We start from the raw sequence: 21218 nt of genomic DNA, 5'->3' as shown, positions 1-21218 counted from the left end.
AGGAGGCTAAGGTCTCACTCCACCACTTCATTGTAAATATGCCCTCAAATTTCGTGGCTCATGGACCAGTTCTACTCGGGGAAGAATCTGGAGAACAATCTCCCCCCTCATTCTCTTACAGTTTTGGATTAACACTATAGCTGCTTCGAACGTTCCGCGCTCGTGCGGAACGTTCAAAGAAATGGGCGGGGCCGCGTCGGCCGTTCGCAGCACCAGCCAGGTAGTGTTGGCCGTCGCGAGCACTTAACGGGTTAATAAAGCAGCACAGAGCAGCATTCCGCAGGGACTAAAGCATCATAAGGCTCAGGTTATACTTTAAAAAAAATCCAAAAATGTGGACAGGTGTTTTAGTTGCCTGAATAAGCTTGAGTTGCAAACTGCACTCTGCAGTTAAATAAGACATTGCAAACTCAAGTGGACCACCATGAGGCAAAACTGAATGAAGATTTGAAAACCGCCTGTGGAGGAATAACCTCAGGGTGCAGGACATACCGGAGGGCAATGAGGGTGACGACACAAGAAAATATGTTGTCCATCTCTTTAAATATGCTATTCCTCAAGTTGCGGATTGGGCCGTAGATAGCCATGTTCAAAGAGCCTATAGGCTCCACTTCCAAAAGCCAGACAAGAACCAAGCAGCACAATATCCTAGTTCTATTTTGATATGCTTGGGCGATTTCTTGTTTCGCCAACTTGTTTTCTGCTGGCATGCCTATGCAGTCAAAGCACTCGGGTTGAGTTCTTTGTGCAGTTAGACTTCTGCCGTCAGACAGTGGAAAGATGTTGGTGGCTGCAAGAACTTATTCCAGCCTTTCAAAAAAACTGGCGCAGTTGTGTCTTTGCTTCAACCTTCAAATCTGAGGATCTCATACAAAGGCCAAACTCTCTTCTGCCAAGACTTAATGAAAGCAAAAGAAGTTTGAACTCCCGGGCGGGAGAGCAGCTGGGTAATATTAGATGATGGAATTTATGCTGGCAGAGATGTACTTTTTTCTGTTTCTCCCTTTTGGCTGTAGAGGCAGGCACTTAAAAAATAGGGGATGGCTCCTAATAAGCTCAGAAGCTACCAGGCATCCAAAAGACAGTTTTTCCCCATTTAGTAAAGGTGGTGGGTTTTTGGATGGTGGTGGTAAGGAATATTTCCCCTTTGGAAATTATGATAGAGTTGGGTAGTGGTAGGAAGGTTCTGGGTCAGGGAGGGCTCAGAGCAGGATGGGAAAGGAGGGGGACAACCTGCTGAGTCCTTCAGTCAATGGCTTATTGATGAGCTGCATAAATAATCTGCTGAGCATTTAAAAAACACATTTAACCAATACATTTACAATAGAGCCCATAAAGACATAAACAGTCTCACCTTATTGACATGTAATGTAAATTAACTCAAAAGTATTATTTACTTTGCATATTTTGAACACTCGTCAGTTTTATTGCAAAGTCTCACCCCAACAAAGAGGGAAGCAATGCACATTAGAAGGTAAATACAAACAAGAAACACTAGAGGTATTTAAAATATCAAAAGAGGAGAACATTTGCAGCAAAACAAAACAGAACATTTGAGCTTTACAGATAATACCAAAACATTAAGCACTTTGAGCATTTTGGTTTCCCGGAAGCATGGTGCAAGAAACCGCAAGGGCCAGATCCAAAAATTGTAGACCCCCAAGCATGGACATTCTTCAACATCCCATAGATCTCAATGAGTACTCGTTGGGGCTGTAAGGAAAAGACAGCTCTGCAGGTAACCGCAGCTGGAGTCATAAATGGTATTATATAGTCCACTCTAGCCACTGTGTATGGACTTCATCTCAAGAGCCCAAACATGTCAAAGATCATCCATCACTTGCCATTGGGTGATAAAAAGTTGATTTTATAGACAGCCAACCACTGCCTCACATATGCACTGGGTTGACGTAATTGCGAGGAAAGGTTCCCACTCTGGTACCGATCCGCCCCTTCCACCAATTGGGATCGGAGCATTCCAGCACCTCGATGATGTCTCCTCGGTTGAAGGGAAGCTCCGTAGCGTCTTGGGAGGTAAAGTCGAACTGGGCCTGGACAAACTTGACTCTTGGCTGAGGGACAGAAAGAAACCAGGTAGAAGATGAAAAAGGGTTCATCGGTCTGGCAGCTCAAGCAAGTCAACAATCATATTCACTCCTCAATAATCATATTCACTCCTGCCTAGCAACACACAAATCTGTCAGTGCCCATTAATATGTTTTTATGCTCCATGCCTTTGTATTTGTTTTTGAACTGTGTGCTTCACAAAGCTGCGTGGGAAGTACCTGATGGTTCAATGAACATGTTAATAGTACAAAGCTAATTTGTGTAGATCAAGCACATATAAGAACATATGCATAGTCCGTTTGGTCCTAGGCAAACACTGTGTTCACACAATAATCCCACTTTATGACTGAAAATGCCTGTAAAGAGACCAGTGGACATTAATACGTGCTAGGAAATGTATGGTATATCTGTCGAGCCACTTTTCCTATGTGGATTCTGGGATAACAAAACACTGTCTCCTGATGGGGAATACTGAAATAAGGCTGTATATCAGAAGTAGGCTCTAACAACTGCACCTTCTGCTAAAAACCTAAAACACCCTTTAGGAAAATATAGAGAAAGTACCCACTTGCAGTTTAAAACTAAGACAGTGATGTCCTTAGATGCTACAGGGAATCTTTTATTCAATTATCAATATTAATGGGTAAAAACAGTATATTACATGAAACCTTATCTGTAAAGGGGTGGCCACCATCTTTGGAACACTGGTTACACATAATGTTATGTTATCTTATTTGTCAAGCTCAATGGTTACTCCAACGGAGTGTCCCCGCGCTAAAATTCCACACTTCACCAGTGAACAGAGAAGAGCTCCTAGCGGGCAAGAGATATTACGGTTGTCTGAAGAACAAGTTTTTCGCTTTTTCCGGTAGGTAGTTTTGGACCAATCTTGCCTTAGCTCAGCATGGAGAGAGTTCCATCGTTAGGGGGTTCGATAGCTGAAGGAGAGACCTCCCATGTGTGCTCTGGTTATCCTGGGAACTAACATAACATGAGTATTTGTAAAGCGCACGTTCACCACTACGGGCATCTTGGCGCTGAAATAACAGATGTGTGTTGTTACCCAACTCAATGGTACTCATTTTATCGACCTCAAATGGATGAAAGGCTGAGTGGACCCGCCGGGATTTGAACCTGTGACCATGAGGTCGAACACAGGCCCCTGCAGTAGACGCATTAGTCCACTGAGCCACCAGACCCGGCTATAACCAGTGAAGCATCTGTCGTCCTCAGATGAAGAGTAGGATGGTAAGGTTTAATCAGGGGGTTTAGGTAACAGTGGCCCCTTCAGCTCATGGTCCTGTGGCAAAAGCAAAGTGCTTAAAAAGAGATTCTTTCCATTACTGGGAGGCAATGAACGTGTCTCAGGGCAGAACTTAGGGAAGTTAAGAGCATTCTAGCCACAGCATTCTGAACGTGTTTAAGAGCTCTCCTGCTGCCTTGGGAAGCCCCCAGGTATAGCACGTTACAGTAGTCCAGTCTGGATACTAGTAAAGCTTGGACCACTGTCTTTTTGGCCATGTCCGGGAGTAATCCCATGATCTTACAAAGCATCTTTAAGATTTAATGATTACACAAGTACATCTTGTCTCCCTATAATCTCATCCACCAGCATCCTTCTACTCCATGTTCATTAGAAATCAGTGTACTTTGTTGGAGGGCAGGCATGCAAGCTACATATGAGCACTGATGAGTAAATATTGAGAGGGATTTATCGAACATAACATGATATTGAAGTGGCATTGGGAAAAGGCGTTAAAAATGCTCCACTTCTGGTTTAAGTGACTTGTTTCTGAGCTATTACCATCATAAACAAGCACTGGCAAAGCCAGTGTGTCTGTCACTGGGAGTCTGGTGCAATGGTTACAGTTGGATTTTTATTGCAAACAAATGCTACAAAACTAAAAACCAAAAATATGCCACCTCTTAAATGTGGTGGACATACGCATTCAATAAAAACGAATAAAAAAAATACCCATCCCACATGAACATGAGAGCTTGAGTTCACTTGTGTAATTGTTTTTAAGGTTTTTTTACATTATATTCTGTCGTTCAGTTTTGTGTCTTTCTTTTGTATTTTGTTATTGTTGTGTAAGTATTTTCCTACAATATCAATTGCAGCTTCATTCTAGGGCAAAACCAGCACAATCCATTGGAGTTCCACTGAGAAATACACATTTGCCACTTCCACAGGTGGAAACAGATCACAATGTAACTCTACAATATTTCAGGACACACAGTCAGCTTAAAACATGAAACAAATTATGCCATAGAATAGTGTTACCGCTCTAGTGGAGAATCTCATTTAAAGCAGTTCCTGCAGCAAGCACTCAAAAGCAGTCAAGCCAGACATACTCATCAAGATCAAGGGGAAGGGAGCACGGTTACATTATGCCATGGAAAGGTGGAAAGAAGAAAGAACACTCTACCTGAAAGTGATTCCATTTAGTTGAGAGGAAGGGGGGCAGATGCAAAGGATAATCAGGGTAGGAAAAGCAAAGTAAACCAGATGTGCGTAAATAGAGATGGAGACTTGGCAGCCTCTCGTGCAAGCAAAAAACAAAGCAAGCATTTGCAAAGCTAACAGATCTGGCTTTAATACGTCAATGTATGAAATAACAGGCATGCACAAATGCTGCTTATCACCTTGTAGCCTGCACTACTGGCTTTAGCAATGCCGAAAAACGTAGCATAACGCAAATTCTTACAGTATACAATGCATATAGGGGATAAAGGATTGCATGTGATAACAGAGTGACATTTGAGGGTATTCTTTGGATGTAAAATAGTCCCTTCGGCATTACAATGGAATCACTTACTGGAAGGTGGAATGATACACCAAATAGCCAAAAGCACGAGGTGAGAGAGTAATAATTCACAGGATAGAGCCAAAGCCCAATCTATATATTTAAAATAATGGTAATAACGGATTTTCCAGACTGTTGCACTGTACATCCAGGCGTATAAATATAGAAGACAGAATGTAGAGAAGGAGGGAAGAGGGAAGAAAGGGAAGGAGTAGGACTGGCAGCACAGTGGTAAAAATAAGTAGGGGTTGGGTGATCTTCCTTCCCTTCACAAGAAAGACACGAGCAAAACAAAAAGATGGATGAATGTCTTTGCATGTAAAGAAAAAGAAGGATGTATGGAACCCATTGAGATAACTTATTGAAAGTATTTTCTTTCTGTTTCAACAATTCTTTATTAAACAGTTCATAGAACACCAATATACGAACATCTCATATTCTAAATGCTACATGCAGGCAATATAAAAAAATGACAAAATAAAATGTGAGGGGCATCAGGGAGTCTCCTATTTGCAAAAAGGCTATAATTGGCCTAGAGAAAGGCTAGTGAACTAAATATCCTGGGCTCATTTTTTTTACCATATTAAAAGTGCTGCACCGGCAGTGCAAGGGGCTTGTGAATAAGCCCCCCCCCCTGTTTGTAGATAAGGGGACACTGGCTAGGGAGATTTTGGGGGAAAGCAAGAGATTTCTCCAGCATATACCAGTGTGGTGGGAATGTACCTAAGTTCTGTGGCCAATAAAAGTGACCACCACATATCAACTGAACGGGAAACTGGGGGTTGAAGAAAAGGAGCCCTTTTGGAAGTTTGTATCAAACCATGTGGAGTGGTGGTGGATCAGAGATCCTTTGTCTACTACTAGCATATCCAGTTCCATACCTAATAGGTGGCGTGGTCCAGGCAACTGAGGAATGCATGTGTTTCTTAATAATAGATAGTAGGGAGTAAAAAATCAACTTACATTGGTCTGGCGGCAAAGGACTATTTAAGCATTTTATTAAACAGAACCAGAAAGCCATTGTACGGTGAGATAAGGGGTGGGAGGTGAGGACATTTGAGTGATTTGGGCCAAGAAAATAAAAAAAAAATTCAACTGGTATCACAAGGCTAATTTTTCCTTGTAAATAATGCACAAAGAATGTCACACATAGAACGAACTTTGTAGCATATATTTAATAAGAAATGGTATAGCGCAGCGCTGCAAGCAATTGACCAGCGCCATGCTGCAGCATTTAAAAAAAAGCAGAGATGCACTGTATTCACAAGAATACGGTCATTCCTGTGTTTTCCCTGCGCTGGCGCTAAAAAAGCTGCCTTGTGCCAATGCAGACACCCTTGCGCCAATCGGAAAGGATTCTTGAGGTGCAAGAATGATTTTTTGTGTGCAGGAAGGGACATCTTCCTGCGTTCATTAGCATGTATGGACACCTACCTGGACATAAACAATCATTAAGGGCGATTTTCTCCCTTTATGTGCTGCAGAATGCAGCACATATAGAAAGAGCAAATAACAAGGTGAAATAAAAGTATTTCTCTTCTCTGCACCTCTCTAACGCCTGCCTATCCAGTAGCGTTAATTTTTGGTTCTGCCCCAGATTCACAGAACCTTGTAAATCTGGGACAGTGTCAAAAAGCAATGGGTGTTGTGGTGGAACAGCAACATCCATTGCACACACATTTGATGCAGAAAACTGCTTTAAAGGGTATGATATTTACAATTTGGCGTTAAGCCGCGCAAAGTGACTTTGCACTGGATTGTAAATATGGCGCAGGGCATTGCGCCTCAAGAGCATCGTAAAAAATGATGCTCCGGTGACGCAATACCCTTGTAAATATGCCCCGTTGTTTGGTAAAAGGGTGGGGGGAGATAGATTAGGTTTATATGTGGTGTTGAAGTTCTGCCATGATTAATAAAGGCACAATTTCATAAAAATGCCCCTAAATCAAGTCAATGACAGATAAATTGTCATTTAGTTTGTGTATGGCACAGTCATGTCCTACCACAGTCATCATTTTTCTAACCAGTCAGAGTTTGTTAGATTAGTCAGGGATTTTGAGGGTCGTGATATACACAGTTTCATTAGAACAGTTGTGAACCACTTTCTCCAATGAGAGGATACCCTGTAACATATGGCATGCAATGCCACATGACTGAGGAGGTGGAGATAGGAAAATGGTGGCCCCAGGATGATTTCTTAGTTGCCCAGATCTGTATCCAATACTAAGTAAGGGAAGAAAAGGACCACAACGTATAGAATTTCACAACCTGCTTGAAGACAGAGCCAGCAGTTCTGCTTGTGTTGGCCAACTGGACTTTGTGTGTTGTCCAGTGCCATTAATGAAAGATTTTCAAGTAACTGAATTTCAGTCCCCCCTCTGCGGCTTTTGTCATGCCTGGACAGTAATGCAAACAAGTGCTCGTTGGATAATTGAGGCTATAGCTTCTTTTGCCATCAAGCTTTGAGTGTGTCAGCTTCCGGTTTTGAGTATAGTAAATCAATTATGGTGCCATAGAGTCTAGAGACCAATCAGATAAAATTGTCTTCGGGTTTGTGGAAGATGTATGGGGGATCTATGGCTGCCTTTTACACAGTAGGATATCTGAGAGTATCACCAAAGTTATCAAGAGTTTAGCCCAAAGTCAGTACGGAGGACCAGGAAAGATTTCCAGCACCTATTCTTGACCATAATTTCAAAGGTGTTAATGTCTGGTGTTCTCTCCAATAAAGTTCATGTCTGCCGATGCCGAATCTTGTATTGCTCTATAAGGGGCCCGTAGAGTGAATATAGCAATTCATTTTGAAAAGTCTTTGAATAGAGCGCCATGCATGGACTGTCAGGGGGAGATTTACTAAGATTTTGCGCCGTGTTTGCATCACAAAAGTGACGCAAATCGGCGCAAAATCTTTTTTTTCCAACTTACTTTCCAGCACTAAACTTATTTAGCCCTGGAAAGAATGAAAATGTAACGCGAAGCAGCACATAGCTCTGCTTTGCATTACTTTGCGCCATTGGGAGCATTCCAAGGGTGGAGCATGGGTGTTCCCATGCAACCACCCAAGGTTTCTCACGCTAAACCCAATTTACTAACTAAAGTAGAATGGGTATAGCGTGAGAACACTGCGCCCTTTTTAAGTAGACGCAGGGAAGGAGAAATGCTTTCATTTCTCCTTCCTTTTCGGACTTTGCTTGAGTACTGCACTGTACACCACACATACAAAGAGGGAAAAATTTTGAAGTGAGTCTCAGCATAGTATTTTGTACTGGAATGGTACCCTTCCAGTACGAAACCTATGCTAGAATCACAGAGACACCCTTGCACCCTGGTGCAAAGCTTTCTCCAAGGCGCACAGCAGCTGATTTCAGCGCCGGGGCTAGTGAGAGGGGAGGAGAGTGCCTTATTTTAGTAAATAGGGCGCTTTCCACCGTTCTCCTTTGCACGTAGTGCAGTACAGCATTTGCGGCTGCTGCAGTGCGCTACGTGAAAAGTAGGTAAATCTCCCCCTTAGTTGCAAAAGGATTATTGTTTTCAGAGGCCCTAGAAGTGCCACTGTATTGTAGGTTTGGATCACCCATCACGGATAGTAAGTGTCTCTCGTTTCCCACCCAGAAGAGCCTACTCCATCATGTTGTAGATGAGTAATATATGCCTATTAGTGTATTAAGTTATAACCTCACGTGTGGTAAATGTAGTCCACCACATAGTGTATGGCTTGCAGTTTGGATGCCCTGAGTCTGGGCCTAGTGGGGTCTAAATGAGTCTCTTAATTGATAAATTAATTTCTGATACAAACAAAAGCATGTCAAATATTTAATTAAAGCTCTGTGCTGTGGTATTTTTCATGTTTGTACCCTTCTCATAGGTTAGACCACCGTGAAAATGTGGCTGACTTTTTTTGTAATAAGGTTCTAATGTGCTTTAATATCATGCCTTTTGGACCTCAGTTAACAAGGATACCCAGATTGTTTACATTTTATTAGACCTATCAGAATGGGTAATCACTCAATCCTGCTCTGGCATTGAACTTAGAAACTAGGGGGCTAATGCAGCTTTAAATCTAGATGCATAGGGCCAAAGTGGTAATGATTGTTTATGTGCAGGAAGGTGTCCCTTCCTGCAAATAAACAATCATAAATGGCGATTTGTAACTAATATGTGTGCTGCTTTGTGCAGCACACATAGAAGTTGCAACTCATTATTTCTAAAATTATTGTTTATGTGCAGGAAGGTACACCTTCCTGCACATAAACAATCATGCATGGAGTTTTGCTGTTTCTATGTGTGCTGAAAAATGCAGCAAAAATGAAGAGAAATAAGCATTTCTCCTCGTTACGCCGGGTTTTCCGTGGTCTTAATTTTGGCGCAACCCTTGTAATTATGGGGCAGTGTCAAATTCCATTACCGTGAAAGGGTACCTTATTTACAAGGCAGTGTTAAGCCTTGTTAAAAAGAAACGGATGGGGGGTGTATGGGGAAGAAACAACTTGGATGAGAAGAATAAAGAAGAAAATATTACCTTGATCACAGGGCGCTGTGAATGGAGAACATAAGGACATTGATCAACTTCAATCAGTACTTGGTCTATGCACCAAACAAAAGAACAGGAAGTGACCGGCAAAGTCTGGCCAATTAGGAGTAAGCAAATAAGAGTCCGAATGAAGCCAACTAAGGGGAAACAATGGGTGGTCTCCAAGCATCTTATAATAAACAATACTTCTCGCAGCGACGGTGCATGCACCCACTGTTGGCAGTGAGATCTAAAAAGGACCTGCAAGAGCTGATGACAGACAGGAAGTGAAGGCTGGCCGTAGACAAAGGCATGAGGTGGAATCAAAACAAGGCAGTTGTGGTTGTCGGCAACTCTGACATAAAGCAGCACCGGAGGTGGACTCTTAGAGAAAATTTAGCCCGCTGTCCTTATTTATTTATTTTTAAAAAAAAGTTAAGTACTGCTCTTAGCGTAGACAAGCTGCCAGGCCAGACAGTTTTGGTTGGAGTGCAGAGCTGTAGTCTGTAACGTGCTAGCCCAAGGAAAGAACTGATGACGCTCTGGGCGTCTTTCCCTCGTGCTTCGATTTGATTTTGCAAACTCAGCTGTCTGAGTAAACCCCAGCATGCACTTCTCCGGCATCTGCACGCGCCTCTTTGTGCACGTGCTTTCTCGGTTTTATTGAAGAACTACCTCATGCCCAGTATCCGAACGCTTTATCCCAAGGCGGTTACGCTGCAAATTAATGCCTAAAAGAAAAATAACTGTGAGATTTACTCATTTTAATAAGTAGAAATCGTATTTCTTTAAAGGTTTGATCTTTGTTAATCTTGGGCCTGGTTTTAGAGCTGGGCAGAATATTATTTAAATTCAGCAGTATTCAGGCGCATATCTATTTGTAGTTGCAAGAGCCACTGGCTTTTAAGCAGTTTGAGCAGCAGACGGACTGATAGATACATAAACGATAACACACGCATATGTTGGTGTGAATGTGTGATTATATAAAGTATATTTTACACAGACAACACAAAGGAAATCACCCCAGCTTGCTCAGATGCAAGAACCCTTTGTCTTTGTGGCTCTTCTAAAAATAGTCTGTCGCTTCCATAATAACTAAGGGGCATATTATCAAGGACCGGTGTTAAAATTATCGCCGTTTTATCGGCAGGAAACTGCAGATAAAACGGCGATAATGGGCTTGATAATACGCCCTTGTTAATTCTCATAGAAGCCCATGTTAACATCAGAACATGGGCTTCTATGGAAATTAACAAGGGCGTATTATCAAGCCCATTATCGCCGTTTTATCAGCAGTTTCCTGCTGATAAAACGGCGATAATTTTAACACCGGTCCTTGATAATATGCCCCTAAATTCATGTGATGAACCGAATAAATGTAATCCACCTTGCTATCCAAATAAACTACCTCAGTTTAGCCAAACACACCACCACACAATTTATAATGTAACATTTGACCATCCACTGTAACATGGCACTGGCTGGTGACTTCATCACCTCTCTCCAGTGAGTGCAACCCAGATTGGTCCTAATTAAGTGCAAGACTGGGCAACAAACCAAAATAAGCCCTGGCAAAAATGTTCTAACCCACTCCACACCACAGAAGGAGGTAACTATAATTGGGCCACGGGGCAGGCTTGGATCATGGCATCCCACCCAGCTCTGACAGACCGACCTCCTGGATACACCTTTAAAACAAGCATTTGCAATGCAATAGGTCTCGCATTAGGAAAGTGTGAGTATTGGTATTGTAAATGACCATTTTTTTAAATATGTGTTGGCTTTGAAAATATATAAATTAATAGCATTGTTATTCACAAAGCCAATAGCTTACACTTTCCTAATGCGAGTCCTATTGGCTATGGCAATGCTTGTTGGTAGCAAACAAGGACAGTGCTGTTGTGGTGCTGAGTGATGATGTGGTTGGACTGAGTGATGTGGTGGTGTATTAGAGTGATGTGGTGGTGTATTAGAGTGATGTGGCGGCGTCCCAGAGTGATGTGGTGGTGTCCCCGAGTGATGTGGTGGTGTCCGTGAGTGATGTGGTGGTGTCCGTGAGTGATGTGGTGGTGTCCGTGAGTGATGTGGTGGTGTCCCCGAGTGATGTGGTGGTGTCCCTGAGTGATGTGGTGGTGTTCCTGAGTGATGTGGTGGTGTTCCTGAGTGATGAGGTGATGTCCCTGAGTGATGTGGTGATGTTCCTGAGTGATGTGGTGGTGTCCCTGAAGGATGTGGTGGTGCCCCTGAGTGGTGCCCCTGAGTGATGTGGTGGTGCCCCTGAGTGACGTGGTGGTGCCCCTGAGTGAGGTGGTGGTGTCCCCGAGTGATGTGTTGGTGTCCCCGAGTGATATGGTGGTGTCCCTGAGTTATTCACAAAGCCAATAGCTTATACTTTCCTAATGTGAGTCCTTTTAAAAAAAATGTTTATTTCTGTTTATTGCAAGCCAGTCAGTTACATACATTTTTAAATCGGTTCAAGATAACAAAGAGCTATCTATACAAAGCAGAATACATTTTAGAACAACCTAGAGCATAAGAAAAGAAACAAAAGATAAGATAACATAGTACTTCATCATAGATTATCAATAACAAACAGAACTCAAAAAGAGACGACAATTCTTACAGTAAATAAGAATTGAAAGAATATAGCAAATTAGACAGAAAGGTTACCCCAGTTACCCCCTGTATCCACTGCTGGATTGGCGCCCAAATTTTCATTCCTAAAGCTCTTCTTTTCCTCCCCTTTGTTCTATAGATGGCATTTTCTACATTATACGTAGCTAGTAAGCGAGCCCTCCAGGTACAGAACGATGGGGATTCAGGACTAATCCATTCTTGAGTTATACACCCCCGCAAAATTGCCATAAAGATAAATATCAGATTTTTCTTTTCCATTGCCAGTGTATCAGAAGACACCCCTATCAATACTAACTCCGCTGTTAAATTTAGAGAATATCCAAGTAAAACAGAGAGAAAAGATTGAATTGCGGAGAGTAATGAGGTTAGTTGTGGACAGAGGAAAAACATATGAGCTGTGTCAGCAGCAACCGTCCCAGATCTACTGCATAATGTACCAAATCTAGAGCCCCATTTCGAAATTTTTGCTGGAGTATAGTATAGATCGAAACGAACCATATAATGCTGTGTGCGGGTTCAGCCTGTCAACAAAATAGAGTTAGCAAGGGAAATAGAATCCTCTATCATATTATTGTCGGAGCCCAGCTTCGCAGCCCATCTCTCTTGAACACTCAATATGTCGTCTGGGCATATTGTGATCAATAAATTATAAAAAAAGCCAATCCTTTTTTTTACTGTAGAGACTCTCAATCAGAGGAATCTTCTGTAATCCGGCACTCTCAAAAGACGTAAGGGTATTAAGAAAGCTATGCAACTGTAAGTATTTAAAGTAATCAGCATTTGTAAGATTAAATTTAAATTGAAGTTCTGAAAAAGGTATAATATGATTATTCTGCCAAATATCCCCAAGGCAGTTAATACCACAATTCCGCCATCTCGTCAATATATGATCTCTAAAGACGGGAGGAAAGATATGTGATGATGTCAGCGGGGTATATCTGAGGAGTCCTATAGGCTATGGCAATGCTTGTTGGTAGAAAACAAGGACAGTGCTGTTGTGGTGCTGAGTGATGATGTGGTTGGGCTGAGTGATGTGTCGGTGTCCCAGAGTGATGTGGTGGTGTCCCGAGTGATGTGGCGGTGTCCCAGAGTGATGTGGTGGTGTCCTCGAGTGATGTGATGGTGTCCGTGAGTGATGTGATGGTGTCCGTGAGTGATGTGGTGGTGTCCTTGAGTGATGTGGTGGTGTTCCTGAGTGATGTGGTGGTGTCCCTGAGTGATGTGGTGATGTTCCTGAGTGATGTGGTGGTGTCCCTGAGTGATGTGGTGGAGTCCCCAAGTGATGTGGTGGTGTCCCCGAGTGATATGGTGGTGTCCCTGAGTGATGTGGTGGTGTCCCTTAGTGATGTGGTGGTGTTCCTGAGTGATGTGGTGGTGTCCCTGAGTGATGTGGTGGTGCCCCTGAGTGATGTGGCGGTGTTCCTGGGTGATGTGGTGGTGTCCCTGAGTGATGTGGTGGTGCCCCTGAGTGATGTGTTGGTGTCCCTGAGTGATGTGGTGATGCCCCTGAGTGGTGCCCCTGAGTGATGTGGTGGTGTCCCTGAGTAATGTGGTGGTGTTCCTGAGTGATGCGGTGGTGTCCCTGAGTGATGTGGTGGTGTCCCTGAGTGATGTGGTGGTGCCCCTGAGTGATGCAGTGGTGTTCCTGAGTGATGTGGTGGTGTTCCTGAGTGATGTGGTGGTGTCCCTGAGTGATGTGGTGGTGTCCCCGAGTGATGTGGTGGTGTCCCTGAGTGATGTGGTGGTGTCCCTAAGAGATGTGGTGGTGTTCCTGAGTGATGTGGTGGTGTTCCTGAGTGATGTGGTGGCGCCCCTGAGTGATGTGGTGGTGTCCCTGAGTGATTGAGTGGTGTTCCTGAGTGATGTGGTGGTGTTCCTGAAGGATGTGGTTGTGTTCCTGAGTGATGCGGTGGAGTCCCTGAGTGATGTGGTGATGTCCCTGAGTGATGTGGTGGTCCCCCTGAGTGTTGCAGTGGTGTTCCTGATTGATGTGGTGGTGTTCCTGAGTGATGTGGTGGTGTCCCTGAGTGATGTGGTGGTGTCCCCGAGTGGTGTGGTGGTGTCCCTGAGTGATGTGGTGGTGTCCCGGAGTGATGTGGTGGTGTCCCGGAGTGATGTGGTGGTGCCCCTAAGTGATGTGGTGGTGTTCCTGAGTGATGTGGTGGTGTCCCTGAGTGATGAGGTGGTGTTCCTGAGTGATGTGGTGGTGTCCCCGAGTGATGTGGTGGTGCCCCCGAGTGATGTGGTGGTGCCCTCGAGTGATGTGGTGATGTCCCCGAGTGATGTGGTGGTGTCCTCGAGTGATGTGGTGGTGTCCCTGAGTGATGTGGTGGTGTCCCTGAGTGATGTGGTGGTGTTCCTGAGTGATGTTGTGGTGTCCCTGAGTGATGTGGTAGTGCCCCTGAGTGATGTGGTGGTGTTCCTGAGTGATGTGGTGGTGTTCCTGAGTGCTACAGTGGTGTCCCCGAGTGATGTGGTGGTGTCCCCGAGTGATGTGGTGGTGTACCCGAGTGATGTGGTGGTGTCCCTGAGTGATGTGGTGGGGTTCCTGAGTGATGTGGTGGTGTCCCTGAGTGATGTAGTGGTGCCCCTGAGTGATGTGGTGATGTCCCTGAGTGATGTGGTGGGGTTCCTGAGTGATGTGGTGGTGTCCCTGAGTGATGTAGTGGTGCCCCTGAGTGATGTGGTGGTGTCCCTGAGTGATGTGGTAGTGCCCCTGAGTGATGTGGTGGTGTTCCTGAGTGATGTGGTGGTGTTCCTGAGTGTGACGGTGGTGTCCCTGAGTGATGTGGTGGTGTCCCCGAGTGATCTGGTGGTGTCCCCGAGTGATGTGGTGGTGTCCCTGAGTGATGTGGTGGGGTTCCTGAGTGATGTGGTGGTGTCCCTGAGTGATGTGGTGGTGTCCCTGAGTGATACAGTGGTGCCCCTGAGTGGTGCCCCTGAGTGATGTGGTGGTGTCCTTAAGAGATGTGGTGGTGTTCCTGAGTGATGCGGTGGTGTCCCTGAGTGATGTGGAGGTGTTCCAGAGTGATGTGGTGGTGTTCCTGAGTGATGTGGTGGTGTCCCAGAGTGATGTGGTGGTGTCCCCGAGTGATGTGGTGGTGTCCCCGAGTGATATGGTGGTGTCCCTGAGTGATATGGTGGTGTCCCAGAGTGATGTGGTGGTGTTCCTGAGTGCTACGGTGGTGTCCCGAGTGATGTGGTGGTGTCCCCGAGTGATGTGGTGGTGTCCCCGAGTGATGTGGTGGTGTCCCTGAGTGATGTGGTTGTGTTCCTGAGTGATGTGGTGGTGTTCCTGAGTGATGTGGTGGTGCCCCTGAGTGGTGCCCCTGAGTGATGTGGTGGTGTTCCTGAGTGATGTGGTTGTGTTCCTGAGTGATGTGGTGGTGTTCCTGAGTGATGTGGTGGTGCCCCTGAGTGATGTGATGTGGTGGTGTTCCTGAGTGATGTTGTGGTGTTCCTGAGTGCTGTGGTGGTGTCCCCGAGTGATGTGGTGATGTCCCTGAGTGATGTGGTGGAGTCCCTGAGTGATGTGGTGGTGTCCCCGAGTGATGTGGTGTGTACCCGAGTGATGTGGTGGTGTCCCTGAGTGATGAGGTGGGGTTCCTGAGTGATGTGGTGGTGTCCCTTAGTGATGTGGTGGTGTTCCTGAGTGATGTGGTGGTGTCCCTGAGTGATGTGGTGGTGTCCCTGAGTGATGTGGTGGTGCCCCTAAGTGATGTGGCGGTGTTCCTGGGTGATGTGGTGGAGTCCCTGAGTGATGTGGTCGTGCCCCTGAGTGATGTGGTGGTGTCCCTGAGTGATGTGGTGGTGTTCCTGAGTGATGCGGTGGTGTCCCTGAGTGATGTGGTGGTGTTCCAGAGTGATGTGGTGGTGTTCCTGAGTGATGCGGTGGTGTCCCAGAGTGATGTGGTGGTGTCCCGAGTGATGTGGTGGTGTCCCCGAGTGATGTGGTGGTGTCCCCGAGTGATGTGGTGATGTTCCTGAGTGATGTGGTGGTGTCCCTGAGTGATGTAGTGGTGCCCCTGAGTGCTGCCCCTGGGTGATGTGGTGGTGTCCCTGAGTGATGTGGTGGTGTTCCTGAGTGATGCGGTGGTGTCCCTGAGTGATGTGGTGATGTTCCTGAGTGATGTGGTGGTGCCCCTTAGTGGTGCCCCTGAGTGATGTGGTGGTGCCCCCGAGTGATGTGGTGGTGTCCCCGAGTGATGTGGTAGTGTCCCGAGTGATGTGGTAGTGTCCCGAGTGATGTGGTGGTGTCCCCGAGTGATGTGGTGGTGTCCCCGAGTGATGTGGTGATGTTCCTGAGTGATGTGGTGGTGTCCCTGAAGGATGTGGTGGTGCCCCTGAGTGGTGCCCCTGAGTGACGTGGTGGTGTCCCCGAGTGATGTGGTGGTGTCACCGAGTGATGTGGTAGTGTCCCTGCGTGATGAGGTGGTGTCCCTGAGTGATGTGGTTGTGTTCCTGAGTGATGTGGTGGTGTTCCTGAGTGATGTGGTGGTGCCCCTGAGTGATGTGATGTGGTGGTGTTCCTGAGTGATGTTGTGGTGTTCCTGAGTGCTGTGGTGGTGTCCCCGAGTGATGTGGTGGTGTCCCTGAGTGATGTGGTGGAGTCCCTGAGTGATGTGGTGGTGTCCCCGAGTGATGTGGTGTGTACCCGAGTGATGTGGTGGTGTCCCTGAGTGATGTGCTGGGGTTCCTGAGTGATGTGGTCGTGTCCCTAAGTGATGTAGTGGTGCCCCTGAGTGATGTGGTGGTGTCCCTGAGTGATGTGGTGGGGTTCCCGAGTGATGTGGTGGTGTCCCTGAGTGATGTGGCGGAGTCCCCAAGTGATGTGGTGGTGTCCCCGAGTGATATGGTGGTGTCCCTGAGTGATGTGGTGGTGTCCCTTAGTGATGTGGTGGTGTTCCTGAGTGATGTGGTGGTGTCCCCGAGTGATATGGTGGTGTCCCTGAGTGATGTGGTGGTGTCCCTTAGTGATGTGGTGGTGTTCCTGAGTGATGTGGTGGTGTCCCTGAGTGATGTGGCGGTGTTCCTGGGTGATGTGGTGGTGTCCCTGAGTGATGTGGTCGTGCCCCTGAGTGATGTGTTGGTGTCCCTGAGTGATGTGGTGGTGCCCCTGAGTGATGTGGTGGTGTTCCTGAGTGATGTGGTGGTGTCCCTGAGTGATGTGGTGGTGTCCCTGAGTGATGTGGTGGTGTTCCTGAGTGATGTGGTGGCGTCCCTGGGTGATGTGGTGGTGCCCCTGAGTGGTGCCCCTGAGTGATGTGGTGGTGTTCCTGAGTGATGTGGTGGTGTCCCTGAGAGATGTGGTGGTGTTCCTGAGTGACGTGGTGGTGTTCCTGAGTGATGTGGTGGCGTCCCTGAGTGATGTGGTGGTGTTCCTGAGTGATGTGGTGGTGTTCCTGAGTGATGTGGTTGTCTTCCTGAGTGATGGGGTGGTGTCCCTGAGTGATGTGGTGATGTCCCTGAGTGATGTGGTGGTGCCCCTGAGTGTTGCAATGGTGTTCCTGATTGATGTGGTGGTGTTCCTGAGTGATGTGGTGGTGTCCCTGAGTGATGTGGTGGTGTCCCCGAGTGATGTGGTGGTGTCCCAGAGTGATGTGGTGGTATCCCCGAGTGATGTGGTGGTGTCCCAGAGTGATGTGGTGGTGTCCCTGAGTGAGGTGGTGGTGTCCCTGAGTGATGTGGTGGTGTCCCGGAGTGATGTGGTGGTGTCCCGGAGTGATGTGGTGGTGCCCCTAAGTGATGTGGCGGTGTTCCTGAGTGATGTGGTGGTGTCCCTGAGTGATGAGGTGGTGTTCCTGAGTGATGTGGTGGTGTCCCCGAGTGATGTGGTGGTGCCCCCGAGTGATGTGGTGATGTCCCCGAGTGATGTGGTGGTGTCCTCGAGTGATGTGGTGGTGTCCCTGAGTGATGTGGTGGTGTCCCTGAGTGATGTGGTGGTGTTCCTGAGTGATGTGGTGGTGTCCCTGAGTGATGTGGTAGTGCCCCTGAGTGATGTGGTGGTGTTCCTGAGTGATGTGGTGGTGTCCCTGAGTGATGTGGTGGTGTTCCTGAGTGATGTGGTGGTGTCCCCGAGTGATGTGGTGGTGTACCCGAGTGATGTGGTGGGGTTCCTGAGTGATATGGTGGTGTCCCTGAGTGATGTAGTGGTGCCCCTGAGTGATGTGGTGATGTCCCTGAGTGATGTGGTGGGGTTCCTGAGTGATGTGGTGGTGTCCCTGAGTGATGTAGTGGTGCCCCTGAGTGATGTGGTGGTGTCCCTGAGTGCGACGGTGGTGTCCCTGAGTGATGTGGTGGTGTCCCTGAATGATCTGGTGGTGTCCCCGAGTGATGTGGTGGTGTCCCTGAGTGATGTGGTGGGGTTCCTGAGTGATGTGGTGGTGTCCCTGAGTGATGTGGTGGTGTCCCTGAGTGATGTAGTGGTGCCACTGAGTGGTGCCCCTGAGTGATGTGGTGGTGTCCCTGAGTGATGTGGTGGTGTTCCTGAGTGATGCGGTGGTGTCCCTGAGTGATGTGGTGGTGTTCCAGAGTGATGTGGTGGTGTTCCAGAGTGATGTGGTGGTGTCCCAGAGTGATGTGGTGGTGTCCTGAGTGATGTGGTGGTGTCCCTGAAGGATGTGGTGGTGCCCCTGATTGGTGCCCCTGAGTGACGTGGTGGTGTCCCCGAGTGATGTGGTGGTGTCACCGAGTGATGTGGTGGTGTCCCTGCGTGATGTGGTGGTGTTCCTGAGTGATGTGGTGGTGCCCTTGAGTGATGTGATGTGGTGGTGTTCCTGAGTGATGTCGTGGTGTTCCTGAGTGCTGTGGTGGTGTCCCCGAGTGATGTGGTGGTGTCCCTGAGTGATGTGGTGGAGTCCCTGAGTGATGTGGTGGTGTCCCCGAGTGATGTGGTGGTGTCCCTGAGTGCGACGGTGGTGTCCCTGAGTGATGTGGTGGTGTCCCTGAGTGATCTGGTGGTGTCCCCGAGTGATGTGGTGGTGTCCCTGAGTGATGTGGTGGGGTTCCTGAGTGATGTGGTCGTGTCCCTGAGTGATGTGGTGGTGTCCCTGAGTGATGTGGTGGTGTCCCTGAGTGATGTAGTGGTGCCCCTGAGTGGTGCCCCTGAGTGATGTGGTGGTGTCCCTCAGTGATGTGGTGGTGTTCCTGAGTGATGCGGTGGTGTCCCTGAGTGATGTGGTGGTGTTCCAGAGTGATGTGGTGGTGTTCCTGAGTGATGTGGTGGTGTCCCAGAGTGATGTGGTGGTGTCCCGAGTGATGTGGTGGTGTTCCCGAGTGATGTGGTGGTGTCCCCGAGTGATGTGGTGATGTTCCTGAGTGATGTGGTGGTGTCCCTGAAGGATGTGGTGGTGCCCCTGAGTGGTGCCCCTGAGTGACGTGGTGGTGTCCCCGAGTGATGTGGTGGTGTCACCGAGTGATGTGGTGGTGTCCCTGCGTGATGAGGTGGTGTCCCTGAGTGATGTGGTTGTGTTCCTGAGTGATGTGGTGGTGTTCCTGAGTGATGTGGTGGTGCCCCTGAGTGATGTGATGTGGTGGTGTTCCTGAGTGATGTCGTGGTGTTCCTGAGTGCTGTGGTGGTGTCCCCGAGTGATGTGGTGGTGTCCCTGAGTGATGGGGTGGAGTCCCTGAGTGATGTGGTGGTGTCCCCGAGTGATGTGGTGGTGTACCCGAGTGATGTGGTGGTGTCCCTGAGTGATGTGGTGGGGTTCCTGAGTGATGTGGTGGTGTCCCTGAGTGATGTGGTGGGGTTCCCGAGTGATGTGGTGGTGTCCCTGAGTGATGTGGGGGAGTCCCCAAGTGATGTGGTGGTGTCCCCGAGTGATATGGTGGTGTCCCTGAGTGATGTGGTGGTGTCCCTTAGTGATGTGGTGGTGTTCCTGAGTGATGTGGTGGTGTCCCTGAGTGATGTGGTGGTGTCCCTGAGTGATGTGGTGGTGCCCCTAAGTGATGTGGCGGTGTTCCTGGGTGATGTGGTGGAGTCCCTGAGTGATGTGGTCGTGCCCCTGAGTGATGTGTTGGTGTCCCTGAGTGATGTGGTGGTGCCCCTGAGTGGTGCCCCTGAGTGATGTGGTGGTGCTCCTGAGTGATGTGGTGGTGTCCCTGAGTGATGTGGTGGTGTCCCTGAGTGATGTGGTGGTGTTCCTGAGTGATGTGGTGGCGTCCCTGAGTGATGTGGTGGTGTTCCTGAGTGATGTGGTGGTGTTCCTGAGTGATGTGGTTGTCTTCCTGAGTGATGTGGTGGTGTTCCTGAGTGATGTGGTGGCGTCCCTGGGTGATGTGGTGGTGCCCCTGAGTGGTGCCCCTGAGTGATGTGGTGGTGTTCCTGAGTGATGTGGTGGTGTCCCTGAGAGATGTGGTGGTGTTCCTGAGTGACGTGGTGGTGTTCCTGAGTGATGTGGTGGCGTCCCTGAGTGATGTGGTGGTGTTCCTGAGTGATGTGGTGGTGTTCCTGAGTGATGTGGTTGTCTTCCTGAGTGATGGGGTGGTGTCCCTGAGTGATGTGGTGATGTCCCTGAGTGATGTGGTGGTGCCCCTGAGTGTTGCAATGGTGTTCCTGATTGATGTGGTGGTGTTCCTGAGTGATGTGGTGGTGTCCCTGAGTGATGTGGTGGTGTCCCCGAGTGATGTGGTGGTGTCCCAGAGTGATGTGGTGGTATCCCCGAGTGATGTGGTGGTGTCCCAGAGTGATGTGGTGGTGTCCCTGAGTGAGGTGGTGGTGTCCCTGAGTGATGTGGTGGTGTCCCGGAGTGATGTGGTGGTGTCCCGGAGTGATGTGGTGGTGCCCCTAAGTGATGTGGCGGTGTTCCTGAGTGATGTGGTGGTGTCCCTGAGTGATGAGGTGGTGTTCCTGAGTGATGTGGTGGTGTCCCCGAGTGATGTGGTGGTGCCCCCGAGTGATGTGGTGATGTCCCCGAGTGATGTGGTGGTGTCCTCGAGTGATGTGGTGGTGTCCCTGAGTGATGTGGTGGTGTCCCTGAGTGATGTGGTGGTGTTCCTGAGTGATGTGGTGGTGTCCCTGAGTGATGTGGTAGTGCCCCTGAGTGATGTGGTGGTGTTCCTGAGTGATGTGGTGGTGTCCCTGAGTGATGTGGTGGTGTTCCTGAGTGATGTGGTGGTGTCCCCGAGTGATGTGGTGGTGTACCCGAGTGATGTGGTGGGGTTCCTGAGTGATATGGTGGTGTCCCTGAGTGATGTAG

At 47.9% G+C, this 21218-nt stretch overlaps 1 protein-coding gene across 1 annotated transcript in view; it reads right to left on the bottom strand.

The window, feature by feature from the left end:
* Positions 1-1403: 1403 nt before the first annotated feature.
* GRAP (GRB2 related adaptor protein) overlaps positions 1404-21218 on the bottom strand; it is a 426467-nt gene continuing 406652 nt past the window's right edge. Inside the window, exon 5 of the mRNA XM_078664213.1 lies at positions 1404-2072. Coding sequence (XP_078520339.1) covers positions 1890-2072 — 183 coding nt within the window. The 3' untranslated portion in view covers positions 1404-1889. The remainder of the gene's footprint in view (positions 2073-21218) is intronic.

The sequence above is a fragment of the Lissotriton helveticus genome, chromosome 10, assembly GCF_964261635.1.
Source record: "Lissotriton helveticus chromosome 10, aLisHel1.1, whole genome shotgun sequence".
NCBI lineage: Eukaryota > Metazoa > Chordata > Amphibia > Caudata > Salamandridae > Lissotriton > Lissotriton helveticus.
The sequence above is the reverse complement of the archived record's forward strand: the minus strand, read 5'-3'. Positions and strand labels throughout refer to the sequence as shown.